Here is a 15,221-nt window from a genome sequence, read left to right as displayed (position 1 = left end):
AACGAATGTATCCTAAGATATGTCTTAAGTCATGGTTTAAGAATAAAATTTGGATGGTCTTAAGACATGTCTAAGAGTAATCAAGGGAACCAAGGTTACATCGGTAATCAAAAGAATGTAATCCAGGGACAAAGACCAGACATGGAAAACAGACATACACAACAAAGAACATATAGTAACTAAAATCATACATACAAAGGAACAAAAGCAAATGAGCAACTCGGACTCCACTAAAAACTGGGAGCACGGACCAGGTGCACCGGTAGGGTAAGCGTCATTTACTTTTCTAGAAACACCCGCCGAGTTGCTCACAAACGAGGAAAGGAAAACTATGACCCGTTGAATAAATCAGTTTTCATGGTGCAGATGGATACACCATAAGGATCCACGAGTTCATGATGACGACCATAAAACTTCTGTAGCGATGACTTCAATCTTGTAGAAACATAACCCTGTTACAGAAGCCTATATGTTAGAGTTCTATAGCGATACAAAAAGTCTGCGTAGCTTAGATGCGATGTATCAAATCCCCGAAATTAGGATTGTTTAAAGATAATACGTCATATATATATAGCGGAAACAGAGATTAAAGGTGACTAACCAAACGATATATTCTTTCTGTCGGGTCAGATCAGCTATAAAGTCAGCCTCATATATCAAACAATGTCATAAACATCTCAGAATAACTCTATCACAAAATGCAAAGTTAACTTCCCCTATAAATGACATGATAACTAAACATTTAAACATACATAACCGTTGAGTAAGTAGCTCAACGCGTCTTGTTGCAACTTGAGGCCACGAGAATCATTAAAGGATTAATTTCATTATTTTACTCTGACCAAGAAGAAATCTGCAACTTGTTTATCATATTCAAAGAAGAAATGCTCCAAACTATCTCCATAATTTATTTCCACCAACAATTCAAAGTGCTACTATTTACCCATTACAAAATGGCTCTGGTCGGGTCCTTTCTGTTGCTTGTCGACAATTGCGGATTTAATTGTTCCGTCAACCGTTAGCGAATAGAATCTTCCTCTTTTATGAATAAACTTTTGCGTCAGATCACAAATTTATAGCCTACTTACTATTCTCACGGTACACGTAAACTAAATATTAACTCAAATTCGATGTTCAGCTACCACAATGCAGATGTGGGGCAGAGTGAAGATGTTTATCACTTTTTCAGGGAATATTCAAATAAGTCGAGAAATTTAGCAGGATTAATTCTGCCGAAAGAAATTAATAATATGTATTTGCTCACTAGTCTATCAACTGAATCCAATATAACTATCATTGATGAGGCATTATGACATTTAAACAAGCGTATCCCTTGCAGACTTTTGCAGGCCTTATATTATGTATCATTTCGGCAATTAAAAGAATTTGGCTAAACTTAAAGGTTTTGGAGATATATTAGAAAAACCTCCGACTGACCCCTTTGTTTAGCGGTCATGTTTTTCGACGAATCGAAAATTCCCAAATCAGATCTATGCAGAATACCCTAGGAGATATATATCATACTAACTACACACATTTATCCATGTCCGATATCAACACATACACATGTAAGTTCTATGAAGACTACCCTTAGGAACATTCATCCAATATTTGGTTCAAGTTGGTTAAGTAATGTCAGCGAAGATTTTTGAAAGGAAAAACATTGAAAAGAGCCAAAAAAAGTAGAAAAAGACCAATAATTCCAACATGGCTAAACAAATTAAAACGACAATTTAACCACAGATAGATCGACTCATACTGAACACTTTTCTCCAGTCAAAATTTGTCTAAACATAACGTTTTCGGAGACATATGCGAAAAACTTCTGTCTGACACTTATGTTCTATTTTAAGTAACGGCAGCCATGTTTTTCGGCCGATCAAAACCCCCAAATCGGTTCTATGCAGAACCTTACGAAGACCGTAAGGCCGAAAATTTAGGCTCACATTTATCAATTTGTTTTTACGTTTTGTTCATATTTTATTTGTATTTAGTTCCTTTTTTACCTTTTAAACGTGGCTATCGTTCATAAATTCGTTATTCTCTATGCAAAATACCTCCAAGGGACATTCATACTATATTTGGTTCAAATTGGTCATGTAGTGTCAGAGGAGAAGAGTTTTGAAATACTGTTAACGACGACAACAGACGACGAGGACGACGGACGCCAACTGATGGCAATAAAAGTCAATATTTTGGTTTTTGGCCTCTCTGACCGCTTATAACTCAAATACGTACATGTAAGAGGTATTTGAAATCTGATTGGAAAAAGGCAGTTACGGATTTTCATAAGGTATTCAATACAAAAAAGTCGAAATCGGACCAAAAAAAAAGAGAAAATAATAGTCAAGTTATTGTCTGGACAACAGGAAAATTTCTTTACAGTTTTAAGTCTTTAAGCCCAAAGTCAATCCAAGTTTGATCTTCGTGGTATAGAATATTGTGGAACAATATCATAGACATAACTAGGTTTTTACTGGAGATATATAAAGTTGAATTCTTTGAAATGCTCGTTTCTGTCCCTTTTTGGTCCCCTATTCTAAATGCTCGGGCTTTAACCCCTAAAATCAATACAAACAGTCCTTTCGTGGATTGTAACCTTGCTATAAAGTTTTAAAGATCTACTACTATAACAATCAAGTTATCGCACGAAAACCAACGGACGACGACGACGACGACAGCGCCATACTAATATACGACTGCAATTTTTGTATGCTGTCGTATAAAAATCTTTTCTGAAACTTTTGAGCGGAGTTATATGAAACTTTGCACAGAGGTTCCTTGGGGTATCTTGCACTGAAGTTGTGTTTAATAAAGGCGCCAAAAACACGGCCGTCGTAGCTAAAAATAGTACATAGGGGTCAAACAGCAATTCTTCACAAATATCTCCATAATCGTAAGGTTTAACCAAATTCTAACTTGGGGGAAAAAGTGTTTGGCATGTGGATATCTGTCCATGGTCAAATTTATATCTGAAAATTTGTGGACCAAACCGATGTTGGAGTTATTGCCCTTTTTGGACGATTTTTTTTTCAATTTTTCAAGTTATGATATTCGAAAGTCTACGTCTCTGAAACTACATTGTACTAAACCGATTGAAATTAAACATCATAGGATGGTTTCTTAGGGTATCCTCTACAAAATGATCGTTGTTTTGTTCTATTCTAGTAAAATATGACCGCGGTTACTAAAAATAGAACAAAGGGCCCAAACGGTAGTTTTTCACAAATTTCTGAATTGGCATAAAAGTGTTCAGCATGTTGAGATTTATCTTGGTTTAAATTTTCGTGAATATCCTATAACAAGTTAGCAGTAATTGCATTTTATCGTATCATTTTTTTTTTTTTTTTTTTGCAATTTTTGATGTTACAATTTTCACAAATCTTCTTCTCTGAAACTACAATGAAAGTTGGTACAATTGTTTCCTAGTGTATTCTGCAAAAAATAACCGTTGTTATTTTTACCCATAAGGCCAATTTTTGTGAAAAATTGTTAACCGATGTTAAAGTTATTGCCCTTTTGGGCGATATTTGGTATTTTTGGTGTTATAATATTAAAAAAATCTTCTTCTCTGAAACTACTGAACTGATTGGAATTAAACTTGGTATCATGGTTCCTTAGGTTATATTGCATACAATGATTTTAGGTTTTTGATCCATGAAAATACATGGCGGCCGTCACTAAAAATTGAACATTGGGGTGAAACAGTAGTTTTCTTGCAAATATCCCCTAAATCGCAAAGTTTAGCCATATTCTGACATTAAAGTGAAAATATTCAGCATGATGACATCTATCTTTTTTGCAATTTTTGATGTTATTATTTTCAAAAATCTCTGAAACTACTGGAGCGTTTGGGACTAAACTTGGCATGATTGTTTCTTTAGGTACTAGTATCCTACACAAAATGACTACTGTCTTCTTTATTCAAGTAAAACATGACCGCGATTAATCAAAATAGAACTCAAGGGTCAAACAGTAGTGTTTCGTTGATATCTCCAAAAAAGGTTAAAGTCAGATTCTGACAGGGCAAAAAATGTTCAGAATGGTGGGATCTACAGTGTACCTGTACACCAATTTCCGTGAAAAATTTGTGAAATTGCCCTTTTTTGTTTTTTGTTGTTGATTATTTTCAATGCTATTACAGAATTGAATTCAATGAAAGTTTATATGATTGTATATGTACCTTAGATATGAGTGTTAGGAATATTGATCTAGGAAAAACACATGGCCGCTTTTACAAACTAGAGGCTCTAAAGAGCCCGAATCGCTTACCTGGGTTGATAAGCAAAATCCTATTTTTGTGAATACGGCCATATGTTTTCTTAGATAAAAAGTCCTTACACGAATATCTAAGGTACAATCATATCAACTTTCATTGATTTCAATCCAGTTATACTGGTAGAATATTCTGTGTTTATATTCAAGCTGTAGTGTCAAATCATATTGAAGACCACGTAAGTTCATTTTTAGCAATCAAAAATCGTTACACACTAAACAAAAGCGTACTTTTAGGTTATGGCACCTTTTAGTATAATTTCAAAGAGAGCAATTTATTTTTACTCAAGTTATTTGCACATGAGGAAGATACATATTCTGACCTCCTATTTACATCTAATACATGTACCTGCAGATTTAATTCACACTTCTGAAATTAAACCTCAGCCCAGAACATTACAGCACTTTTTCCAAAAGATCTTTTCACTTATATTCATGTTTTTATTCAGACAACAAATGTACAATGACAACAGCAGCATGTTATAATTACACAACGAAGTTGTGGGAGGATGGCCGAGTATTTAAGGCACTGAACTTGTAATCACGGGATCGACACCGATTTACCAGTCTGATTTCGTGCTTTCCTCCGCCACAAGCCCGTCGACATGCGCGAAGCTCACATAAGCCAAAAAACCAAATGATCGTAAACCTTGCCGTCAATTAAAAAAACACTACAGAGCCAATGTTAATTGTTGACTTGTACACGCATGTGCATTCACCGATAAGGCGGATGTTACATAAAATTTACCTTTACCTTTACTGCAATTTAATTGGTTCGTATACAAATTAATCCGCCCTTTATTTTTAGTGGTAACCTAAGCTTTGTTTATTTTCACAATTTCATATGGATCCATATATTTACACACAGGGTGTTGTTAGGAAACAAAATGTTAACAGACAGACGACGGCAAATTGTACGTTTGTACATGGTGGAATAAAAAGTGAACAACTTGAATAGCCCAAACTGTGAACAATTTAACCAGAGCTTAAGGGTGATACACACTTCAAAAGTGTCACAACAATTCAACTTCTGATCAGGTAATTAAATGTTTCACAGGGTGCAGCTTAGTACAACCAAAGATGTGAAACCGTGAAAAGCTGGGCCAAATATGGACACACCATTCAAACTTGATTTTCAAATACACTATCATTCACTTTGAAATTTGATTGCGATTTGACATTTGACACAGGATACATGTAAGAATGTAATCAAGAGTGGATACATTTTTGGATCCTTTTCCTAAAAGGTTTCAGTCAAAACCTCCAAAATCAATCCCAATCAAATTTCAAAGTGGATGATAGTGTATTTTTAAGGGACGGCCCATGTGATACAACGCAATCCATTCCGTTTTATCCAAGTTATCATCTAGAGATCAGATTAAAAATATTCTCCATGATACAACAGCAGCCAGTTGAACTCTGACTAATTTTGGGGCAAGTGTGGACACACTTATTAATAAATATAATTCAAAAATCATGCTGTGCTTTTTACTGTCCGTAATTTCTAAAATGTTCAAGTCTTAACCCACAAAAGCAATCCCAATCTGACAATTGTGTTACATAATATTTTGGAACAATACCATAAATATCCATATACTTTAACTGGAGTTATAAAAATGTTTGTTTTTGTGCAATTTTAGTCCTTAATTCTGAAACAATTGAGGACACAACTCCAAAAATCAATACTAACATTCTTTTTGTGGTTTTGAACTTTGTTATAAAGTTTTAAAAAACAAACAAACTAATATTCAAGTTATTTCACAAAAACAAAGTGTTTACAGACGACAATAACGCGGACGACGACTGCGCAATACCATTATACGACCGCAATTTTTTGCCAGTTGTATAAAAATAGGGTAAAATCTGTAAACTATTTTCCCAATTACAACATCAATCACTTGAAACTTTAAACGTTTTATGTACAGAATAGTTTATTTGTTTGGTTACAGCTTGAAGTGCCCTAAAAGATATGTTTGAATTTCGATTGTCTCTAAGGAGCATGGTTCATTTTACATGATTCAGCTCAAATACATTAAGTCATGCAATACATCAACAGTTTATAGATAAGAACCTTTACCTTGTGGCGCTTCTGAATAATTCAATGACTCTTGTAAGATTTTAAATGATCTAGACTGAACATTTGGATTAGTGTATCCTTTGTATTCAGATGGTTCTTCGTCAACTTCCGCCCGAGATTTCTGTTGTGGTTTCGGTTGATGCTGACCAACGTCGATGACGTTTCTAGAATTAAAGCGGTTGTAAGTGATTGAGATGTAGTTATGCTTTATCAAATCAGATAATCATCAAATTTTACAAAATTATATGTATTTTTATGTTTTATTATCCTCGTTATCTTATTTGTTCTTGCTTCATGCAATAGTCATGTATTTCAAATATCTCCAAAATCCATTTTTAAAACAATATTTTGTCTTTATGTTACAATACATGTAATTATATAAGTTTTTATATGTTATTTCGTCACATTGTCTTTCTTAGAGTGTGCCTTTCTCGTTTTCCATTGTCCTTTTATATTTAAACGGTTAGGGTCATACCCAAATAACCTTAATAAAAATAGTAAATACTTATAATTACGAAGATCTTCACCAAAATGTCATCAATAAGTGTAAACACACCTTTAAGTAAGATCTGAAAGGCCCAAACAGCAAAAGTAATAAAATCAACGGTAACAGAACGAAAACACATTAACATGATCTCCTAACTGTGGACAGGCGCATGTCTGCGGTGGGGTTAAACTAGTTTTATACGGTCTTAACCACCACCCCTTTACTGTAAAGTAAAAAATGAACTGAAACAACAATAAACACACACCATAAAATTATCTCAGTAAGATATCCAATTCTCTTTCATGGATCTAAATACTTCAACATACAACATATAGACAAAATTAGACATCCAAATAAAAACTCTCGTATATACTGAAAGCTAGCTCAGACCATATTAAAGAATGACAATACCATCAAAATTACCAGCATTATAAATAATCGGTCACTACATTTCTGTGGAATGGATTTGGAATAATAAAGTCAGATCGAGGAGATTATTTTCGAAAGAAATAACATTTAAAATAGTAAAGAAAAAAACGTCGAAAAAGGGCAAAACTCCAACATGACTTAACCTGCACGACAGTTCTATGCAGGATACCCTAAAAAACATTTATACCAAGTTTGCTTCCAATTGGTCGAGTAGTGTCAGAAGAGATAATTTTCGAAAGAAATAACATTAAAAATAGCACAGAAAAAAACGTCAAAAAGGGGCAAAAACTCAAACATGGCTTAATAAGATTAAAAACGAAAACTGAACTCTTGAACTAAAACATAATTTGGCTAAACCTGACGGTTTTGGAGATACACATTTTTATATGCGAAAAACTACTGTCTGACTACTTTGTTCTGTTTTTAGTAAGGGCAGTCATGTTTTCCGACGGATCAAAAATCTTCACATCAGTTCAATGCAGGATATCCCAAGGAATATTCATAATACGCTTGGTTCCAATTGATCAAGTAGTGTCAGAGGAGAAGATTTTTGAAAAAAATAACATTAAAAATAAAATAAAAAAACGTGGCTTAAAAGATTACAACGAAAATATGACCACCGATCATCATCATGCTGAACTCTTTTACCCATGTCAGAATTTGGCTAAACCTAACGGTTTTGAGATATATGCGAAAAACTACTGTGTGACCTCTATGATCTATTCTTAGTAACTATGATCAGTAAATTTGACTTCACGGTAGAATTAATTTTGAGCAAATGACGAAAGGGCACGCACCTTTTGAAAAAAAAAACAGACAATGTCTTTCTTCTTTCTCTCTTACATGTTAACACTATGTGTATTTTTTTATGAAATAAAGAGCAGTTAATAAATCCATCGGATTTTGTTTAAAAGAATGTGCTTTATATACTATATTTCCATTAAAAAAACTGGATGAACAACATCATTCCATTTTTAATTAAGAACCTGCAAGTGCTATAATTATATTTGTGTATCAAACTTTTGTAACGGTGTAAAAACGTTTTTTGAAGTTTATGAAATTGGTACCCTGGTGCAAACTTTTTAAGGCTTCTCTGTGAGGTATTCATTATAATCTGACACTTTATTGCAAATACGAGCAAAACGGACGAGTAGTGAAATGTAAATGCCGTAGGAGGTTCCTGCCAGAATATCACTATCTAGGAAAGGAAATTAACAATAGGAAAACCAAAATCATCACTTTAGTCAAAGTAGATCATTAGAAAAACAAACGAAAACAATACTTTTTGCAACAATATGAAAATGATCGATTCCTTATTCGAGCATTATCGAAGCATGGTCAAACCCAGTGCTGTGATGTTTCCCCCTGCAAGCCCTTAGTTTGGATTAATACAGACAGACAGACATACTGACACGATAATTCCTATATCATCCCACATTTTCTACTCGTATAAATCAATTTATTAAATGAATGTTCGGGAAAAGACGTAACAACTTAATGTGCAATACATATGCTGCTAACAATTCAAATTAAAATACTTTAAAAGAGTCGGGTAGTCACTTTTGAAAGACATAAATCCAGATTAGTTCTTTAGCTATTATATACCTTTGAACCCAAAAATCTATTTCATTTCCACTTCTTATAATTTCCATCTTAGCTTGCTCGTGGTCTAAGTAGGTGGCTGGAACATTATTAATTTTTAAAATGGCATCACCAGGTCTCATTCCACTTCTATCAGCAATGCCATTCCGTGCCAACTGAAAGAAAATTCATGATGTAAACGTAGTTAGTAATTTGGAAGTAGTGGAAACATATCCGAAATTGACAAAATTAAATTAAGGTAACAAAAAATCTCAATAAACAATATTGTTTTTAAACCGCCGGAATTTGATCTTGAACTTGATATCACAAAGTAATAAAAATCCTGCGATAAAAAGTATCAAAGAGCCGAAAATTTACTTGAAGATTTCAAAGAAAATAAAATGTATAATATCTCTCTGAACGCACTAACATGATAGCACGACGTTTCCAAATAACTGATACATTCTAAATTATTGATATTTACTTTAGTCGGTATGGATATTCGTGTACCTCGAATAAAGGACATATTTTAAGAATATGTTATTTAATTAAGTATATACTAAATCTCAATGTACATGCAAAGCCATGGCATTGATACAAGCACATTTATTATTATATTGAAGTATATATGTAATGGATCCATTATTTAGAAAGTCGTCAGAAAATGTCTACGGAAGGTGAGGACAACGGTAAAGCGATAAAATTATACGACCACAATTTTTGCGGTCAAATAAAATATTATTCTAACTAAAGTGAGAAATTAAAAGGTCAATTGTTCAAGAACAATTGAAATGTATTTCACAGCCAACCTTGATCTAATCTGTATGAACGTATATGCCCTCAATATCATGACAAGGTTGAGCTGTGCTCGCTATGACTAATATTTCTTATACTTATCAGAAACATTATTTAAATGCAACATTAGTAATGAAATATTTTTGTTGTCAATTTCTTAAAATCAGTCAATTCATAATAATACCAGAAATTGATTTTCATAAATGAAGAAAAATTAAAGGGAGGTAATCTTTTACCATAGAGTTCCCCCTTAGCACTACCAGGTCAATGTAGTCACAAAAACGCGCTGAACCTAGATATATGTCGATCGAAAATTGTTAGAATAAAGCTGTGAATATGTGCATTAAAATCTGATTTGTAATGTACTACAAAAGTGCACGTTTTTATTAGTTTGCTCCCATGCTTTCAGTTAGTAGTAAAGGTGAATATTGCGTGTTTTCAGTATTTGTTTATACCAGTTTTCTGTTACTAGTATCAGTAAAATGAAATGTTTCGTAGGGCACAACTACATACGACTGCAAAGGTCGCACTTGAACAGGTGAGGCAAGAATGAACCCATTCATGCATGATCATTTGATTGCGTTAAAAAACGTTAAGGGAAGAAAAAATGACAAGAATCAAAGTGGTCGCTTTTTGCTCACTACTTCCTACGTAGTTCCACTCACAAACCACAAAATCAATCTCTGCATCCCTAATGTTCGACCAATCTGAGACTCAAGTTATTACTGTTATTATGCTGAGGTCTCACTGTATCACGGTAGTTAATTGTATTCAAGACTGAGGATTAACCGGCCCCTGGAAAGTGGAAATCTATTTTGTCTTAAGTTAGTACAAAATATAATCTTTCATTGCAGCATCTTTGAATCTTGGTTACTGCTTGCAAAAAAAAGTAAGGTAAATTTATCTGCTTAAAAATAAGTTCCCATTGACTCACTGTGTTAAAAAAGAAAATTCTATAAAATCACTCCTATAAAAAATCTTGCAATGACAATTTGTAAAGGACACACTTCAATAACCTTTCAATGGATCATAGTAACCTTTTAATCCCAATGTCATCTACATTCAAATTGACAGCGATTTTCCGGACGTTACCATAGAGAATTTGAAAATGGCCGAAAATTATGTCAAAATTTCAAAGCTGCATTAGCTGTCATTTACGTAATTTTTGTTTCTTTTACAACATACATGTACCTTAACTTTGAATTATTTCTACTTAATTGTACTTTTCTTGTACAATTTCATTTGATATCCACAAATAAAATACATTAAATACATGAAATAGGTGTCTATATATTTATTGTCTTGTAAAACAAAAATAATAAACAATAACAAAATCTGATTGCAAAGTGGAAGTGGTTATTCAACGGCAAGAAAGGCCAACGGACTCAAGCCGTAAAAGAAAAAAACTTCGAATATAACGCAAGGATCCTTTTGAACTTTACGTATTGTGATATAATGCGGCTCAAATATGGTCATTATTCATTTGAAAACCAATCAAGACATAAATAAAATGAAATGAAAGCAAGACACGTGATTACCTGTGTATCCGTTATTGTTATTTTTTACCAAGGTTAAAGTATTTTTAACCCTGGTGAATGTCCTGTCGGCAATCTTCGGAAATAATGGCGAAAAATAATTAGATCAGACCTATCGATCTTCCCTGGTTAAAACAAAGTTGTTTAAATAACATTCTGTAGGTATTATCGACATTTATTGCTTCAATTACTAAAAACTTCTTTCATTGAATCAGCAAAATTCGGTAGAATCAGAAATGAACAAATTTGGCAGATAATACAGCTTTAAGTTTGCCTTTAATTCTTTTGTCAAACACAACAAATACTAATAGTACCCGGGCATCAGGAAAATGTCTTTTTTTGCCTCTGTTAGTCCCACATTCTTAATTGCTTCAAACCACAACATCACAATTCAACCCAAGCCTGTGGAACACAATACAACTTCGCAATGGTCAAATTACTTATATATTATGTATGCGTATTCCTGGCACCTTTTTGGCGCCTAATTCCCGCACAGTTCAAATCACATCCCCTATTTAGCCTTCTTTTGTAGAATATCACTTTTTAGTATAAATTCCTAAAGACCCAATTATTCAAAGTTGTTATTGTGCTGATAACATGAATCTTTTTAACCCGTTTTTCCTACAGATTTAAAGAGACAACCCCAAAATGAAATCCGAGCTTCCTTTTGTGGTATGGCATACACTTATACTCAAGGTATTGTCTGGAAGCCAAAATGCCTACGTACGGCGTATGACGACAGCGTGGTACAATTATACGACCGTGAAAAAAAAATTAAAATTTGCGGCCGTAGAAAATGTCCTTGGTTATACAATTGTTGACATTTAAAAACCTAAATTCCTCGTCATATAACTGTTATGGTTATCAAGATATTAGATATAAATTTTGTCATTTTTCACCTTTATAAGGAAAGTACTCTAACACAGAATAATCTTTCAGCTTCGAACTAAAACATTCAGTTGTTTTCTGTCTATGTGGTACGTTTTTTGAAGATATTAGTTACTAAAATTCTGCACAGGGTGTAGCCTGATAGGACAGAAGAGGTTGAACCCTGAATATGTGTGGTATATGAACCCAATTATCAAGCTTGATACAATTTTTAATTTGGATTATTATTAAATGCTTTACACAGAAAATAATTTCCACAAGAATCGAAAGAGTAATCAAGGGAACCAAGGTTATAGCGGTAATCAAAAGAATGTATTCCAGGGACAAAGACCAGGCATGGAAAACAGACATACACAACAAAGAACATAAAGTAACTAAAATCATACATACAAAGTAACAAAAGTAAATGAGCAACTCGGACTCCACTAAAAACTAGGAGCATGGACCAGGTGCACCGGTAAGGTAAGCGTCCCTTGCTTTTCTAGAAACACCCGCCGAGTTGCTCATAAAATGTCAAGTCCGGGATAAGGAAAACTATGACCCGTTGAATAAATAAGTTTTCATGGTGCAGATGGATACACCATAATGATCCTCGAGTTCATGATGACGACCATAAAACTTCTGTAGTGATGACTTCAATCTTGTAGAAACATAACCCTGTTCCAGAAGCCTATTTGTTAGAGTTCTAGCGCGATACAAAAAGTCTGCGTAGTTTCGGCAAGCTCTGGCATAACGTATGAGTTGTGATATGAACACTCCATACGCAGGAGCCGAAGGGATGTTGCCACAGATGAAAGGAAAGTTGACAATTCTGAATGAAAAGTCATCACGTTTGTCGTAAAGTTTGGTCAATAGTTTTCCTTTGTCATCGATTACTAAGTGTAGGTCAAGATATGAGGCTGACTTCACAGTGTCTGTAGTATCCTTTATCTCAAGTTCTTTTGGGTAGATGCGATGTATCAAATCCCCGAAGTAATGCCCTTTGTGACTCCTAATTCATAAACGTTCAGTTTACAACACCCTCAATCAACACCATGCTTTCTTGAAGGGTCCGCTTCTTGTGGATATATATATATATATATATATATATATATATGTATAGTCTAAAGGAATCTGCCAACCAGCAAACTTAATGGGTATCGGATCGTCCAGTCATGACGATGCAGCACAAACAAAAATAATTATATAAGTCTAAAGGATTGTACAACGATACCGATAAAGATGTTATCACACTATAATAAAGTATATAATGGGCAAAATTTTCAGTCAACAAATGACCTTCTTCAGTGCCTTAAATAAACTGAGTGTGTATATATATACAATTTAGTATCCTGACACTAATGAAATACTTCGTTCTTGCCCCTTTTATACCCCTTATTACTGATCTGTTCAAACCACAACCCCCGAAATCAATCCCAGTCTCTCCTATGTGTTCTTATGTCTTTGGGTTGGTACACTATCAAAGAGATTCACATATACTTTCACTCAAATCAGTCAATGCAGAATCCATGTAAATATATTTTATTAGTTCCTTTATCACATCATTTACTTATACGGTTCGAATCACAACTCCAAATTGAATCCCATCTATCCTTTTGTGAAACGGCAACTTGTTTTAATCACTTATTCGCATTATTCACATTAATTCAAGTTATTCTCCGAACAACAGGACAGTGCTTGCTTCTGTTTTATTTTGGCCACTAATTCCGACACGGTTCCAGTCACAACCAGCCTTCCTTGTTTTGGCATGGTACCTTATGGTAGAATTAAAACAGATTCAACCATGCATTTATAGTAGTAACTGGGCTGAAATAACCTCCGTGCACCCCATTCATCAACCAAAATATGATTTCAAGCTACCCTTATACTCCCCTTTACGAACCATTTTGTCGTCAAAAAAAATTAACTGATACCTTTTTTTTGTATTTTTGGCTACTTTGTATACCTTTTGGTATAATGTTATAAAGATCTATTTATTTATATTCAAGGAACTGTCCGGACATCAAAAATCTACGGACAACGTCCACGAAGACGACGAATTTATACCATTAAAATAAAATTAATGTTTACCGACAGTATATTTGCAGATGTTTTTAAATTTATATATACTAAGGTTTATGGAAAAGCTAGATCGACAGCAATCTGCAGAATAGAAGCTTTTAGAAATATCTATTCAAGAATGGCAAGAATTATGAATGATACTCATTCAAGTCTTGACATAAATATTCTTATATGCAAATTTCATGATAATATATTATTTCTGTTTAGCATATTTTTAATCGATTATCAGTTTTCAAATTCAATTAGTAGGATTGGAAGCTATCGATCCCCGCAACTAACCTCACCTTTTATTAAATAGAAAAAAAATACAATGATATATTTGTAATGTTAATACATTGAGTTACAATAAAGTCCGATTCATATTCAAGCAAAATCATTATTTAAGCATTTTATAAAAGTGAATACAATGTTTAATATGTTCCTTATGTAAATTACTTTCTTCGGTTTAGACACAAAAATCAAAATTTGATACGTACTGTAGCAAGGACTATAATAACGTAAGGCAACAAACCTGTAAAAACTAATTAGCCGTCTTCATAGTACTAATTATAATAATTATTACTTCCATCTGTACACACGTTATTCCACTGCTACCTGACATAAGTACTATCGCCGCTGAGGCAGCAAAACTGGATTAATCAAGTCATTATATGTTAAAAGTGTGGGCGGTTAATGGTATCATCAGCCTTGAACATTTTGAAACGACTCCAAAAATTCAAAAACAAATGTTCAATTAATAAATCTCAAAAAAATTTGGAGGCATTATTTAAAAATAAAATGTACTTATATCTTCATTGAAACTATCTAAAAAAAAAGCATTCAAACATCGACATGCATGTACCTTTTGAATATATAGCACTGTGCCTTGGTCCCGACCACCATTCATTCGAAATCCCCACGGTGAAGATGGATCTTTTCTCCTTAGTTGCACTAAAACAGGTTGATCCTCTGACATAATGAAGTGATATATTCACGGACACACTTTTCAATCAAAAAAGAAGTAAAATCTCCTATGCAACTGCAGGATACAAATGTACGTGTGTGATTATTCCTCAAGACCCCGTATGTACATTAAGAACAACTACTGCTGTGT

General features: G+C 33.7%; 1 protein-coding gene across 2 annotated transcripts in view; it reads right to left on the bottom strand.

Moving 5' to 3' along the window:
- The window catches only part of LOC148620277 (PDZ and LIM domain protein 2-like), a 31,842-nt gene extending 16,671 nt beyond the window's left edge, over window positions 1-15,171 (bottom strand). For both annotated transcript variants that reach the window (XM_088581041.1, XM_088581042.1), the window contains exons 1-3: window positions 14,970-15,171; window positions 8,874-9,025; window positions 6,353-6,516 (exon numbers count right to left, since the gene is read on the bottom strand). In XM_088581041.1, coding sequence (XP_088437167.1) covers window positions 6,353-6,516; window positions 8,874-9,025; window positions 14,970-15,083 — 430 coding nt within the window. In that variant the 5' untranslated portion in view covers window positions 15,084-15,171. The remainder of the gene's footprint in view (window positions 1-6,352; window positions 6,517-8,873; window positions 9,026-14,969) is intronic.
- Between the last annotated feature and the right edge of the window lie 50 nt (window positions 15,172-15,221).

This window comes from Perna viridis, chromosome 4, assembly GCF_037379345.1.
Source record: "Perna viridis isolate PV_CMFRI_1.1 ecotype Kerala chromosome 4, ASM3737934v1, whole genome shotgun sequence".
NCBI classification, from domain to species: domain Eukaryota; kingdom Metazoa; phylum Mollusca; class Bivalvia; order Mytilida; family Mytilidae; genus Perna; species Perna viridis.
This window is presented reverse-complemented; position numbering and strand designations above follow the sequence as displayed.